General features: G+C 36.8%; 1 protein-coding gene across 1 annotated transcript in view; it reads left to right on the forward strand.

Annotated features, from left to right (window-relative positions):
* Positions 1-14435, forward strand: part of LOC131850072 (uncharacterized) — a 52769-nt gene that overhangs the window by 33307 nt on the left and 5027 nt on the right. The window contains exons 43-62 of the mRNA XM_059200223.1: positions 369-539; positions 1339-1481; positions 2239-2344; positions 2707-2837; positions 3047-3248; positions 3512-3732; positions 4282-4417; positions 4857-5234; positions 5613-5858; positions 6390-6626; positions 6782-7114; positions 7792-7957; positions 8786-9716; positions 9852-10047; positions 10628-10761; positions 11755-11996; positions 12228-12430; positions 12947-13100; positions 13178-13410; positions 14035-14159. Of these exons, the coding sequence (XP_059056206.1) occupies positions 369-539; positions 1339-1481; positions 2239-2344; positions 2707-2837; positions 3047-3248; positions 3512-3732; positions 4282-4417; positions 4857-5234; positions 5613-5858; positions 6390-6626; positions 6782-7114; positions 7792-7957; positions 8786-9716; positions 9852-10047; positions 10628-10761; positions 11755-11996; positions 12228-12430; positions 12947-13100; positions 13178-13410; positions 14035-14159 (4688 nt within the window). The remainder of the gene's footprint in view (positions 1-368; positions 540-1338; positions 1482-2238; positions 2345-2706; positions 2838-3046; positions 3249-3511; positions 3733-4281; positions 4418-4856; positions 5235-5612; positions 5859-6389; positions 6627-6781; positions 7115-7791; positions 7958-8785; positions 9717-9851; positions 10048-10627; positions 10762-11754; positions 11997-12227; positions 12431-12946; positions 13101-13177; positions 13411-14034; positions 14160-14435) is intronic.

Genomic DNA, 14435 nt, shown 5'->3' on the forward strand with positions numbered 1-14435 from the left:
TAATATGTTCTATACTGGTTTGAAGAGATCGAATAAATAAGAACACTTGTCACGGAATGATGTACTTATTAAGGTTATTATTGAATGAAAAGAGTAGAGGAAAATGCTAAGACAATATATCGAGCAGATTAGGGAAACAGAACTAATGATATATAAAAGTTTATAAAGAATGACTGGAAATCATAATAAATACCAATACTTTCACTAACAACCGCCTATAACCATTACCAAAATACTTGTATGTAACAGACTTAATCGTCAACCTTCATGAATAACACAATTATTGAATATGACATTATGTATGCAATAACGAAAAGAGACAAAATCCTAGCTGGTTGTATCTAATTTCTTCAAATTTTCTTTTACAGATGGTTGTAACTCTAGTGCCTAAGGACCAAGGCGAAGTAATAAACGCCCGTATGAAATTCGAATCCAGCACGACCGTATACGGAATAACCGCACAGCTGTCCGGCGCCGTACAAGCCACCGTGCGCGCTAAAGCTGAAATGGAAACCAACTTCACTGATATTAACTTTAAAGTTAGTTTTTTTTATATTACAATCCATTTCATTTCCATATTAGTTACTTTTTAAACGTTATATATCTCTATATGTTGAAAGATACAAAGCTGAAGCCGGTATAAATGATCTACATATATATAGTTTTACCAAATTTTCATCAAAATCTTTTATAACTGTTTTAATTTTAAATGCTTACAATATGAATAGACAAAGAAAAATAAAAATGTTCAATTATGATTAAAAGCAATAAACTAGGCAGCTTATACGTACGCATTTTCACACGCGAATAGGCTTTCAGGAAGCAAATAATGCGCGCGCCGCTATCTCGTTCCTTCCTGCGTTCTTCGATATTGTGTGCTTTATCCCTTTTTTTAATATAAATTATCATTATATAATGGCGCACATCTGACTACGGAATAGAAATATTTTAAAGTTATTGATAATTTATAAATTTTAAACGTGTCTTTGTAAAACACGTTGTATTTAAATACACAAATAAATTTGATTTGATTCGATTTAAAATCTGATGAGTATAATTTTAAAAGAAAATTTAATAACATAAATTTTACACGCAAACACGCACGAAAGACTGAACGAAACAAATAGTTAAATCCAATCCCTCAAGATTGCACGCGCTGGCTACTTGCTAAATCTGCTGAATCGCGCGTGAACGTGTCGTGTAAAGGCAGCTATTGTCTATTATGAGTGGGGATGGTGAGGGTGATGAAATCTGCTAAATCGCGCGGGAATGTGTCGTGGTAAAAAGCAGATAGTCGGCTATAAAGCGTGGTGATGATGAAGGTGCCGTCGTGTGCAGGTGGAGTCGCCGCAGCTGCCTGGCGGCGAGGTGAGCGTGAAGTCCCGCGTGGAGGCGCTGCGGGGGCTGCGGCGCACGGTGCGGGTGCAGGCCGCCACGCCGCTGCCGCGTCTCAAGTACTTCCACACCGACCTCGACTTCCTGTCAGTATACACTTTCTTACCTTTAGTGTCTTCCACAGACTGACAACTCGAATATCTTATATTCTTCACATTCCGTTATGCCCCCATTTCCTAAATATTTATTTAAGAATGAAATTAAAAGATAAGGTAATAAAAATATCTTTGTATGTTGTGTAAAGAAGTCGTATTAGTAGTTTGTAAACGTTGTTATGTGAAATTTCAACTCTGAAATATTATTATTAAATCTATGATTATACTCTTTAATACACTTATAATATAATCATAAAATATAAATTTGTTGTAAAATATGTGAGCAAAGATGGGATCTGATATAATTTATTTATATTTATTAATATTTTTACTATTTATTAGTAGTAATAAAAGCTCACTTGGTATGATGTAAATAAATAAATATTATTTATCTTTTATGTCTATCTGCTCTAATACAGAGTAGCCAAAAAAACGAATACTTACTTGTATTCAAACATTCATTTACATTGGCACAATAATTGTCATGAAACAAAATCCCCTTATTCATAAAAATTAAAACCTACTACAAACTTATTTTAGCTCACATTGTTTTGTCACTGTCTTTCAAATATTAAAAATTAATGATGAGGTTAGACCATCACTTTTCAATAACTATAAAAAGTTTATGGGTTTATGACATGCTTGGGATTTTTAAGAAAATAGGGGTAAATTAGAAAACTGCCTTTTTATCTCTAACAGATTACTCAGCTCAATAGTCACTATTCCTAATAACCGAGCTTATATTTAGATTCGGCCCAAAGACCGGCTATCTCCTAGCGAACTACAAATTACCAGATATGAAGGGAGACGGAGATCTCAAATGGAGCTTCTTAATAGGAGATCTCTTCATAAAGGTACGTATTAAATGATCTTGTTTATAAAATTCCGAACTGAAAAAGTACTTAATGGTAACTATAGGATAGGGTGTACTCTATAGGGTACACACTCCACATATTGAGACTTTATGCGTAAATTTGTACCTACATGTCGTGGGTAAGTGATTTATGTACCAAGCTATATTAAAAAAAAACTCTTATTTACACTCTTTGTCCGTCCGTCTGTTATCCCATTTACAATATAAATGACACGCCCAAATGAACATTTTTTTAAATTATTAAATGGACTTTTATACTTCAAATATTAAATGGAATTTTATAATGCATGCCGAATATAGTGTCGCTAAATAGCCAATTTAAAAATTAACCTTATTTTGTAGTCGATAGGTCACCAGCAAGTGCGTCAAACGAATCGCAGTGTGGACTTGGATATCTACTTCGGCAACAGCACGCGCGATGGTCTCGATAAAACAGACGCTGGCTTCAGAATGGACCTCGACCGTGTCTGGCTGTAAGTATGCAGTCTAAGCTTTACTACGCATTCTTTAGTTATTATAAAAATGGGATAATTGCTATAAAAATCATATTTAACAATTCACGAATTTTATAAGTCAACTGGAGATGTTTAAAATATGCTTAATTTAAAAGTGTTTATTCTCTACTAAATTATATTCTCTAATATTGAGGCAAAATTCAATGTACATAACTTATGTATTGTAGGATCGGCGCAAACGCATCATTCGGTTACGTAATGAACAAGCGCGTGAGTCTGATCATCAACGCGATCCTGCCGCGCCCTAACGTCGACGTGCATACTCTACGAGTGGACGGAGACCTCGGCTCTGAAGACAAACCACTGCGGACACTCGATGCTGTCTATAAGACTGACGTCACCAAGATCGTAAACGCTATCAAAGGAATGGTAAGAATTCACCAGAGCTGAAAAAAGTTAAATGGCAAAGTAGTAGGTAATGAAAATATTTACAACATTTGTATTAAGACTTTTTTCACATAACCTCGAATTTTATGTGAAACATTGAAATTAGATAAAACCTAAAATTTTAATATAATTTGAAGTACTTACTTACTTATTTGAACTAGTACCCGACACAAACACTGTTTAGGCTGGGACTAAATGGCTTTGTGACATGTCCACGGATATTATTATTTTATCATTTTATCCAGGTACTAATGCTACCTACGAGCTTCGACACGAACTCAACAGTAACCTGGACACAAAACTCTCAATACAAGAGCGTGGACAATCTACTCCTATACCAATGGGACGACAAAGGGTCACATTTCATAGACTACACACTGAAAACGCCAGTATACGAAACAGATGACACCTTCAAATTGACAGGAAGCTATCAGAAGGATCTGATTCATGGCTACCAAATTGTCAAGTATGTTTACTTTACTTAAGACAAATTTACATATAACTGAAACTAACAGTGCCCGCGACTTCGTCCGCGTGGCCTTCACTAAGTAAGGAAAAAATAGTCTATAATCTAACCGAAAAAAGAATCGTCATTTTTTCATTACATGGATTTATATTGAATATAAATATAAATCCATGTAAATTTTCATCTCCTATTTATCCCATATTTTCTTTTACTCCATTTTTAAAAACTTTTAATGGCATATTTACTTATATTTAATCAATAGCCTAAAAAATAGGTTTCAGGCTTCTTGGTTTAAAAATGACAATACTTCCATACAAACTTTCATCCTCCTTTTCAACCCTATTAAAACCCTTTTTTCATATATAGTTATAGGCATACACAATAGAGAATTTGAATTTATTTCCTCTCCAGTAGTTTATATTATCTACTTTGTCTTTAAAATGCATATATATTTTTGCATAATTTTAATACACATGTTCATAGATTGACCAAGTGTATACTACATCATATACTAGTATAGTTATCTGATTTATCAACCATTCTTTCAAGGGGGCACACACATCGTCCAGGGCGGAATAGAATCGGCGAACTGGACCTACGTTACGGTGGTATGAAACATACAGACGGACACTTTAATGTGTCTACACCCTTCCAGAGGCTGCCCTGGCTTAAGTCAATTTTCAATGTAAGTACTTGTATATTTTTTATAGTACAGAGGACAACCGAGTTGCACACTTGCAACTCCAAGGGAATTGCGGTATAGGAATAAGCTCTAGGTTTCACTATGGTATTCGTTCGGAAATACCATTGCTGGAGGGTGATATATGAAACGCCAATTAATTTCGTGTTTATTCGCTTATGAATGAAATCTCAGATTTAGAGGCAATAGAGTAAAAATTCGTAGTTGTTATTTTGTTGTGCATGAATTTAAATATTGCTAGACAATCAGCCAGTGGGCTAATATCAACTTTATATCATCCTTTACTGATACCTCACCAGAGCATACCATTAGCTCCGGCAGAAACACAATTCTTCCATATATATAGAGTAATAAATCAAAAGGCCTGACCCATTCCATACTCTTAACATGAAAATATAACTTTATTTACTGTAAATATTTACAGATAAATAATCTAGAAGATCATTCGGACAATAAAGTGGAATTGTTCTGGACGAACAAAACAGCTTCTGTAAACGCCAGCCATGTACATACAAATCAAGAAAATGGCTTCACACAAACGGGTGAAATATCACTTTCGCTACCATTGAAAACCCAACATCTTGTTAACACGGAATATTATTATATACAAGATGAGAAAACGAGCAATGGAAATGCAACAGTGGATCTCGATCGGGAGCGATTTGTGAAAGTATCGTTTGATCAGATACTCAGTAAGAGTGAGAGGAACTTGAATTTATCGACAACAAATATAGAAGTAGAGAATGAACACACACCAATGGGAGTAAAATATATCCATGAATTTGACGACACTGGGAATACTGTAAGCATTTTTTTTATTTATTTTGTTTCTGACAGATCAAAGACGAACTAAAGATCTAATTGCATGCAGTTATATTTCTTGAGATACTTTTGAATTTCGTATCATAGACAATCTTTTACATTTGTTACACCGAAGTACCCATTTCCATAAATTCGAATTATTATTTTGTGTTTACCTGGACGATAAAGATTTAGTGACTTGTTTTTATTGTGATGATCAAAACAAAATAAAACAAATTCAGTCTAACTGTTTTTTGAGTTTTAGTAGGTGTACCTAAAAATGTATGTATATATATAAATATCTAAACAAGTTATGATGTGCTCGAGTATCTTGAGTAATTAAGCTATATGAATAATAATGTTATATATTTTTTCTTAGGATGTAAAACAAGCGACAGTATTTCACCTAAAGAATGCTACGAAATTGAACGTAACCTGCAAATTCGATGTGTTCACGTACGACGTTGGGAAGAATTTGAAACTGACGGCAATGCATGGGAACAGAACCTGGACATTCGAGAACGAATATGAGTCGGCTGATAAGGAACTGAAACAAGGCAGCAAAGTGAAGTGGGCGGATGATGTGTGGCTCAATTATCATATACACGTCACTAATATGACTACGGTGAGTTATATAATATAATCAGCAATACATGCAATTAGTCAAGGACATAAATTTTGCCTGTAAAATAAAGTAAGCATACAGTAGACATACTGAGCTCTGTATGTATGAGAAACGTACCGCTTAATTATATTAAAAAAAAATGACTCGCGCACTTAGTCTGCTGATGCAGTCGAAGGTGCGGGGATCATTTATTCGATATTTATCATTATATTTCCCCCAGGTAATATCTTTTTTAATTATAGTATATGTTCTCAATACACCTCCCATCTGGGGGAAAGGGATTGTTAGTAGCACATAACTAATGACACTATTGATAGCAATGTACTATATTAGGTAGACCTCCACTCAGTTCCCCCTGATAACTATCCTGGTCTTTTAACTACAGTAGGTTAACTGACCTGACCTCTTGTTCACTTTTTCGTCGTCCACTATTGCCTCGTTACTATAAAAACTACCCATTCCCCATTCATTTACACGTGAATTTATATCCCTTTATCAGCCCAATTACGACACTTAATTGTTATATAACAGGTCGAGACAGAGTCTCAGAAAATTATCATGAACGTGTGGTACCCGTTGCGTACCTACAAGTTGGACGCAGTGTACAGTCTGCAGGATACTCTGTTGGATGGACGCGCGGAGCTCAGCTGGGACGTGAAGCAGGAGAACAAGTCCGCGCTCATCAAGGGACGCTGGCAGAACCCGCCCTTCTCGGGGGGAAGTCTACATAATGTAGATCTCTCCCTCTCGCATCCGTCTTTTAGTAAGGTATGTGTATAGCCTTCAGGTAAACTTGTATATTTTACCTGAATTCGACCTTTCGGTATAAGTTGAAGTATTAACTACTAAGCCACAACTCTCGGAAGTATACAAATACGGTTAGTCGTTATGTATGATTAATCTATTACTTAATCTACCCACAGGATGTAACCTTAAAAGGTGATTACATGAGCACACCGACTGTCATGTCAAACATATCATTCGAACTGCAGTATTCTGACTACGAGAAGGAATATTTAAATTTCAAATCTATACTCACGGACAACTCTATCGGTCCTATCAGAGACTATAAATTTGCACTCAAGTGTACTCATCCATCCACTAACTTGGACTTGGATATGAAGAGTGACGTCAACATACATAGCAAATGGTATCTCTTCAACAACTACTACAGGTTCCAGAAGTCGCTCTTCTTTGAGAAAATGCGGAAAAATAGATTGTTGGTAGATTTGAACAAGAACGCTATTAATTGGGAGGTAAGTGTATGTTTTTTTATTACAATGGATTAAGGTATAACTATGCATTAATTGCACATATGATTCTCAAACTATAATTTCAGAATTAAATGTCAAGAATCATATTTGAGAATCCTTGCTATGTCTAATCTGAATACAGAATTAAATTTAACTACTTCAAGAAGCTGTATCATTTGGAGTATCAAACAAGTTTACGGTTTACAAGATAAATGGTTACAGTACATTGCGATAATTATTGTTGTAGACTGAGTATACCATGTTATTCTCATTTAATTTTATACCTCTTAAGTGTGTTCCAAAATTTATTTTTTCATTTTTTCGACAATCTTTTTTATTTTAATATTTTTAATGATTCGGCATTAAAAGTTCTAACCAATACAAACAACTCAAAAATTTCACTCTTGTACTATCAACCCCTATTTTTAATAGCAGTATTAATACTTATTGTAGATTATGAATACTCCCGGTAAGGAAGTCTTTCACGTAACACCAATGTGTTTTAGTAGCTCCTGCAAAATAAGCTTCTACTAATTAATTACTGCTTTATTTGTCTTGAAGTATAACGGTACTTTAATAATTTTCAAATCGGCGGTCGATAACTGACACGTAAAAATGTTTACACCCGTCAACGTCCAGTTAGGGCAGGGGTCTAATAGTATAATATGTAATGTGTGCAGCGCGCCAACGAGACGTACTTCTACAAGGCGAACGGCACGTGGGAGCTGGCCTACCCGGTGTACCGCGCCGCGCTGGCGGCCGAGCGCCCCGCCGGGCCCGACTCCGGGCTCGCCACGCTCTCGCTGCTCCAACGAGAGCTCGTCGCGCACTACAACTCCTCCGACGGTACCTACCACACCTTACATGCCTTTCCAGCAGTATTCCGAATCGAATAACAATAATTAAGGCCGTATCTGCAGAGTCGCGTAACGAATCGAGACGCAGCGGAGGGATCTCGCTCCGCCACCAATAAATCTATTTAATCTAATTTAATTTGAGCTGACCTTTTTCCAAGATGCACTTTCCAAGGGCACTGATACACCGGTACATGTCTTACGATTGATAATGGAAAGGTGCACCCGCCTAGATAGGACGATAAGATGAGTATGAGGTCAGGTCAGTTAGCCCATCGTGGTAAACTCACCATGAATTTATCACGACGGTTTCCAGAGGAAACCAAGCGGAGGTCAGATATAGTACATTGCTAGCAATGGGATTATTAGTCCACGTTGCCAACGATCCCTATCTTCCTCACCACACGTAACACGAAAGTCTAACTAACCTGACTTCGTATTCATCTTATTATCCTCCACTGGTACCCCGCCAGCGTAAAGCGTTAGCACACTAATCCGTTATCAACCATTGAAAAAAATATATACCCGTACCAGGCATTAACTACCTTTATACGTACGTTCTGTCACGCGTATATATGATTTTACACAAGAATATAGATGTAAATGTACATAGAGAGAACGGGAAAGATCGTGCGCACCTATAGACCCAAAACAACTTACGTACCACCATTATATAAAAAATTAAAAGTTTACATCTTCTCTAAATCATTTCTGTGGTGTATAGTGCATATATAACATAATTTCATCTCTCTCTCTCTTATAGTCTTTTACATAAGCTTGATTTATAGAAATTGTTAATAAATATATACTTTCCTTCCAGATATATCCTACCATTTGATAGGCCGTATAGAAGACACCCGTTCAGCAAAATTGGACGTATGGCGTGACTTCGATGACGTCACCACTGTAGATCTAGCATCTTACATCCGCCTGAATCACTCCCGTTTACTCACTAGCTCCGTTCTATGGCGTCCGGAGATCTTTAGCGAGATCAGATCAACATTTGTTTATACCTTGAAAGGTTTATATGGCCAATTCAACGAGACGTTGACGATCATTAAAGAAATGCCCATGGAAGCTCATTTAGCGTTGAGAAATATATGGGGAGACGCTAAACCGAGAGTTCGCGAATTTTTAGATGACCTAAATGACTTACACGTCATAAAAGATGACTTGGATGACTTCCAGGTATTTTTAAACGAATCTTATGGAAACAATGATTTTTACGTCAAAGATATCGTCGAATTCACATACTACATGCTCGATGAAATGGCTATAAGGAATCACTTGGAAAGTTTACCCGGAATTGTTAATGATATGTGGGGAATGATGGGTAACACGAGTCAATCTATCAAACAAAGTCTCACTTACGTTGTAGATACAATAAGACAGGCTTATACTAACTTCTTGGATTCTGTGAATAACGTCCTAGAGGCTGATTTCATGGAGTTGGTCTCAAATAGATTGGAAGCGATCATATTACAGTACGACAATTTGGTACGAGATATACATATGAAGTTGTTGGAGTATTGGGAAGAGACGTGGGTTAATGCGACCACGAGGTTGGCCAAATATTGGCACGAGCTCCTCAAGTCCATAGAACCGTTGTTCTTCAAAGTGCTACATTATACAGAGTCGTTTGTTATAACAATATGGAAAGGATTGATGGATTTCTTCTATAATCGAACACAGGAGCTGACCGATTCCCCCTATTTCAATTACGTATCTGCATTTGGACACGAAATGGACAAGTAAGTATTTTTGTTCTATTATAAAACAAACGAACTTTCTAGAGAAATGTTAAACTTCTTGTCTCGTTGTAGCGGTGTCAATTTTTAAAATAAACTATTCTAAAGGACTTTTTTATTTAACTAATATATTTTCAGGTTCTACAAAGACATAATAAACAACGATCTTATTACGAACATAAAGAAGTACAGCAAGAAACTGTTCGACGTGGTGTGGGCGAAGATTGAGAAGTACATACCTTTTAAAGACGAACTAATGCAACTATATGCCGAATTTAAGAACGCGTGGGAAGTTTTCCTCAAAACTAAACAAGTTGTCTACGTCAGAGATAAGGTACTGTTCCATATATACTTTCATCATCCTATAATTGTGTGATTGTTACTAATAAAATTTTATTTTTAAACGAATTATCTATGTATGTATCTAAGTTTTTGCAGCTAAAATCATACTGGTTATAATTATTTTACTTTAAAAGATACTAAAATTTCAACTGTAATCCATAACGTGCGTGAAGTATAAGTAACTTTAAAACTATATTTTTTGATTTATAAAAAAAATTATTCGTATTATATGAAAAAAGATTAAAATGTCGTATAAAATACTTCCTTTATAAAAAAAAACATATAAAAATGAAGAGTTTTCAAACGTTAATGTTTTAGTAGAAAAGTCTTAAAATTAATAGCGCTGACAATATTATCTGTTTGCACTAAGAATGAGTGAGTAGCGGTTTCTGTGTTGTTTATCGCATGCCTCTTACTTATTATTGTGTAATTATTTATTTTAAATAACATCTATTAAAAAGAGTAACATCCAAGTTTCTAGCTCATTCTTCTTGTGACGAGTCTGCGTTCCGAATAAGTTGTAGAATAAAAAATATTAGTTTTATATGAATAAATATTATTTCTATTTGTAGTATCTGGAAGCATACGAACGTCTCAAATGGTGGTACGATTACTTCATGATCGGTGAGGTGTCGTACAAAGTGGGCGAAGTATTGTACGCTAAGATCACTGACATGGCCAAAACGGCGCTACAGTACGAGGAACTGTAAGTACAGGTGGTCATATAATTCGTCACCTTCATGTAATTTTAATCTTCTACATTTTTCATGTTTATAGTAAACTGTATATTATTTTATATCAATTAATACAAAAATTAAATTAATGTACAAAATTTAAACCCTTGAAAAGTAATTTAATGATACATATTTTTATTAACTTTTCACACACAAATCTTAAACAGAGCTTGTGTAATGGGACTGAACAACTGATAAAAATACTTAAATATATATTTTTGTAAATGCATTGATAGAAAATACCCAAATCGATATAAGATACAAATAATCATGATCACGAATGCATCGTGCTAGGAATCGAACCCGCGACCATCGGAAGTATAACGGTTTGTTAAATCACTGGACCACGGAGGCATACAATATTTTTTTTATTTAATCTAATTTTAAAGATATTCAAATCCCTGAAACTATTTTTTATATTCACACCTAAGCTACACAAATACATCATACAAATAATTGTATTAATAAAATGTTCTTGGAGAACAAGTTTTGATAACTTGCATTATACATTTTCGGAGGATGTTCTTGGTAAACATCTGATCGGTAATAAACTATAGTATAAAGCTAATCCAGTTCATGGTTATACCCCATCTCTTGTATAGTTTTATTTTTATGTTGAAGCTATATTACATGTTAATCTACTCGTTTATGCCAACCAGAGTAAGTGGTTTGTTACTAATAGCTGCCTTTACACGTACACTCTGACGCGTGAATAGGTTATCACTCAAGAAAGAATATACGTGTAAATGTAGACAAAGAGAACGAGAAACATTCGCGCGTCAGCAACTCGCGCATTTTCGCTTTCTTCAATCATGTGCCTTTTTCTTTTCCAAAACGGGAGATATCAGGGATAGTGAAGATTTTTAATTGGCATAAGACAATTCGATATATACAGTGATATGTAAAATTGCACCGTTAATCTTCCTAAAATAAATAAATAAAAATGACTATTCGTTATTCGGCAGCCACCGCACTCCAAAAACAATGTTCGTGTTCGACCCTCGAGCCGGAAAGCTGGTGTTGGAACAAAAGCTGCCGATGTCGTGGCACGCCTTCAACCGGTCGCCGGACTTCAGCGAGGTGGCGGAGTACCGCGCCGTGCGACGACTGCTGGACGACTGGCTCGCCACCAACCGCAGCCTCTGGTCCTACTACTACCAGCTGCGGCCCTACATGGACATCGAGAACGTACTGCCGCCCTTCGCAGGTCACTCTCTCACTCTTTAATGATCATCTTCTAGCTGTTGACCGGGACTTAGACCGGTTTTCTTTTGTAATATTTGTTCTGAGTTTCTTGAGTCCTGAGGATTTGCGACAATTGAAAAATACAACGGGATTATATATTTTTTGACATCCATATATAAGTAACAGTCCATCATGCTAGCCGTCAATTTGTTACTCATTTTAATTATTTAAAACCAAAATGTTTTACCCACAGGCATGGCAATTATGACTGGCCAAGGTACCCTGGTGACATTTGATAAACGCGTTTTCACTATCTCTCAAGCTGGCACTTTCCTACTATCCAAAGACTATAGACTGAACAAATTCACGGTTCTAATGGAAAGCAATGAACAGCAGCGATACAACCTGATCGTTCTCACCAAGAGTACCCTTATACGCATCGATCTCTACAAAGAGGTGAGTGTTCTATTTTTAATAACTAGTCTTAAAAAAAAGGTAAAATTGTTTAATAAATATCCATAATTTTTATATAATGCACTACGTGAAATAAACGCACTGGTCTGCCTTGGTCACTATGAATTATTTATTTTGTTATTCAAATAACTATTTATCTACTTTTATCAATTTTGGTATTTGGCAGTTTGTTTGGCACAAAATCTTAGAAATGTAATACTGAACAACATTTGTTCAAAAGAACAACACGCAAGTTTGATCATGTGATAAGTCTGGTTTCAGAACGAGTAATAGAATGAAGAACTTTAGAACTATTCAAAAGTATTTATAATAAAGGATATTTCTATTTCTGAGGGAGTTCTGTGGCCAAAATTTGTCTCATTTTGTCATTTTTCTTAATCAGCTTGCTAGGTCTCCTCATAAGTAGATTTGTCAAATTCTATTCATACAAATTCTCATAAAGATTTAATACACAATTTAATGGATATTTTTTTATTAATATTTGTTTTGTATCCGTAGCAAGTGTCGATCGGCAGCTCTATACTGAACCTGCCGGCCGTGGTGGAGGGCCACGTGGTGGACCGACAGACCGACCAGCTCTCCGTCAGCGGCGACAGCGGCCTCCGCATACACTGCGACCTGCGACACCGCACCTGCAAGCTGCACGTTGCAGGTACATCATACTGATAACCCTGGACGAGCATCACACAGCGCCATCTAGTCCCGAGCTAAGCAGAACTTGTGTTGTAGGTTGGTACTACGCGAGCCTCGGCGGTCTTCTCGGCACATACAACAACGAACAATACGATGAACTTCGTCTCCCCAACGGCACATACACGACGTCCATAGCAGAGTTGGGAAAGAGCTGGGCGTTATTGCCCATCAGTGGGCAAACGTTGCTGAACCACGAGTTCACCAACGACACGCAATGCGAGAAGTTCTTCCAGAACAAAGTGTCACCGTTGCATCCGTGTTTCTCTGTGGTATGTAATTGAACGTTTTTCAAACATCCTACTTTTTATTGAGATTGTGAAGACTGGTTCTTTTTTAAGAATATGTTTAACACACACACACACAGTTGTATTACTTAGTGTTGGACAGCTTGCTTTCCCTTTTTCTTATAAATCTATATTATAAGTCTATATATATATATATATATATATATATGTCTTCTTAAATAATAGTATATTAATTTCTATATTAATATTACTACTCTTTAAATATTTAATATCTTGTTTTTAATTAATATTAAGATCATAAGACACATAAATGTCGGTACCAGTTGAGTTTTTTACCAGTTCCCGTTGAGTATTTTCAACTGAAGTAGCTAGCTGAACTGGACGGTAGGCATATTGATAAAATTATGGCCTGCATGAGATTGAATGGTATTTATCGTATTATTTTTTGTATTCTGTTATACACTTTATTGGTCATTAAATCGCAGTTGCATGAACGCAACTTTGTTTTAAAGATGTTATGTTAAATTACAGTTTGGTGGAATTTCTGTATGAGAATTTGTTGTGCTCGGACGCTAGGAATTATGTTTAGTATATGCTCGTGTACGGAGGTATGGTATAGTAGTGTACAGTGGCGAGTTGTGTCCACAGATCGACGCAGTGCCGTTCCACTCGGAGTGTTCGCACAGCATGGAGCCGTGCGCGCTGGCCAGCGCGTACCGCGAGCTGTGCGCACAGCAGCACGTGCCCACGCGCGCGCCCGACGTCTGCCTCCAGTCAGTACTCGCACACACACTCACACACACACAGGCTCGCGCAGCATGGAGCCGTGCGCGTACCGCGAGCTGTGCGCACAGCAGCACGTGCCCACGCGCGCGCCCGACGTCTGCCTCCAGTCAGTACTCGCACACACACTCACACACACACAGGCTCGCGCAGCATGGAGCCGTGCGCGTACCGCGAGCTGTGCGCACAGCAGCACGTGCCCACGCGCGCGCCCGACGTCTGCCTCCAGTCAGTACTCGCACACACACTCACACACACACAGGCTC

This window comes from Achroia grisella, unplaced genomic scaffold (assembly GCF_030625045.1).
Source record: "Achroia grisella isolate CSIRO2021 unplaced genomic scaffold, CSIRO_AGI_Agris_v1 utg702, whole genome shotgun sequence".
Taxonomy (NCBI): Eukaryota; Metazoa; Arthropoda; class Insecta; order Lepidoptera; family Pyralidae; genus Achroia; species Achroia grisella.